The 2,123-nt window shown below is 39.4% G+C and overlaps 1 protein-coding gene across 1 annotated transcript; it reads right to left on the reverse strand.

Annotated features, from left to right (window-relative positions):
- On the reverse strand, positions 1–1,592 carry LOC130741326 (chalcone synthase 4-like). Its single transcript, XM_057594182.1, has 2 exons — positions 1,318–1,592; positions 1–1,170 (listed from the first exon to the last, which is right to left on the reverse strand). Exons 1-2 carry the CDS (start codon positions 1,319–1,321, stop codon positions 179–181), a joined length of 996 nt encoding a protein of 331 aa, XP_057450165.1. The 5' UTR covers positions 1,322–1,592; the 3' UTR covers positions 1–178.
- Positions 1,593–2,123: the final 531 nt, after the last annotated feature.

Here is a 2,123-nt window from a genome sequence, read left to right on the forward strand (position 1 = left end):
TAACTCGAACATTAATAAATATAACAATTAATACAAACATATTTCCAAGTTTATATATTTTGGAAATATTTCTCACAGAACGTACATAATCAAACTCAAAATGAGTTTATTTTCTTTCTCATAGATGCAAAATCTAATGAGTTTGTACAGTTACATAATAATAAAACAAACAAGCACATCATATAGCCACACTACGCAAAACAACCGTTTCAATGGTAAGTCCAGGTCCAAAACCGAATAACACACCCCACTCAAGTCCTTCACCGGTGGTTTTGAGTCCATCTTGGGCTGATTTCTTTCTCATTTCATCTAGGATGAATAGGACACATGCACTTGACATGTTACCATATTCACTTAGCACTTCTCTAGTGGCCCTCATCTTTTCAGGTTTCAAGGCCAACTTCTGCTCAACTTGGTCAAGAATTGCTGGGCCACCTCGGTGTGCAATCCAAAAAATTGAGTTGTAATCAGATATGCCTAATGGTTGGAAGGCCTTAATTAGTGCTTTCTCAATGTTCTTTGAAACAATCCCAGGAACATCTTTAAGGAGATGAAATGTCAATCCAACTTCACGAAGGTGACCATCAATGGCTCCTTCACTATCTGGAGCAATAGTTTGTGCAGTCCAAACCATTTCAAACAAAGGTTTCTCAATTTCAGGCACCGGATCGGAACCAACAATGAGTGCAGCTGCTCCGTCTCCGAACAAAGCTTGCCCAACAAGGCTGTCTAGGTGAGTGTCATTAGGGCCACGAAAGGTAACTGCAGTAAGTTCAGAACAAACAACTAGCACACGAGCACCTTTGTTGTTCTCAGCCAAGTCTTTAGCCAAACGAAGCACCGTGCCACCTGCAAAGCACCCTTGTTGGTACATCATGTACCTTTTCACATAAGGCCGAAGACCTAAGAGTTTGGTGAGTTGATAATCAGCACCGGGCATGTCCACACCACTTGTAGTGCAAAAGATTAAGTGGGTAATCTTGGACTTGGGCTGACCCCATTCTTTGATAGCCTTGACAGCAGCTTCTTTGCCTAGTCTAGGTACTTCTACAACCACCATGTCTTGCCTAGCATCCAGAGAAGGTGCCATATAAGCGCACATGTCAGGGTTCTCTTTTAAAAGATCTTCTGTCAAGTGCATATATCTCTTCTTGATCATAGACTTGTCACCTGAAATCAATTATAAAGAAACAACATTAGTACAGTAATCTCAAGAAAATACCAGAATCAATCTTATAATGACTACTAGTCTAGCAATGTAAATGAATGTTATATAGAAAAAAAATGGAGCTAGAGAGGAGAATGTAGAATGCTTACACATGCGCTGAAACTTCTCCTTGAGCTCAGTTTTGTGCTCACTGTTGGTGACTCTAAAGTAGAAGTCAGGGTAAGTGCTTTGATCAACACAGTTGGGAGGGTTTGCAGTGCCAATAGCGAAGATGGTGGCTGGGCCTTCAGCCCTCTGAGCCTTACGAATCTCAGCTACACTCACTATCTTTGAAATGAAGTTTGTTGGGAAAGATATAAATGAAGAAGCAATGCAATTTACAATTTGGTGTTAGAGAAGGTTGTGGTGTGGAAAGTTTGAGTGGGGGAGATATGAATTTATATGTGAAGGTGGATTGGAGTGTGAGTGTTGTGGTAGCTGAAGTTCACGAACATTTTGATTCCACGATTTCTTTGTTTCCTTGTCTGGTCAATGGCTGGCGTGCGCAGTCTATGACCTTGTGATTGCGGAGTTAGGTGGAAATTACCCGAGGATGGCTTTCAATTTCGTCTTAAGAAATAAGACCCACCCACGTTTCATCATTCACTTTTTTTGAAATTTCCATCATTCACTAAAACAATAAACTATCTCAGTACTTTTTTTTCTATTTTGAATATCTTTAAATTTGAATTTAATTATTTTGGTAAATTCAATTGGATCGAGTTTCGTTTGATCTGTATGAGTCGTAGTTTTATTAGGTGGATCGAGTTTCGTTTCGTAGTGGTTATTAGGAAAGCCCTAATTTTTGTAACGTTATAAAAACACAATTTTATGGCGGTAAGTGCAGTGTTCACAAACAGCCAGAAAATTTTTGTTAAGAAACAAAAGTGTTTAGCAAGGATTTTGAAACCCCAGC

This window comes from Lotus japonicus, chromosome 2 (genome assembly GCF_012489685.1).
Source record: "Lotus japonicus ecotype B-129 chromosome 2, LjGifu_v1.2".
Lineage (NCBI taxonomy): Eukaryota > Viridiplantae > Streptophyta > Magnoliopsida > Fabales > Fabaceae > Lotus > Lotus japonicus.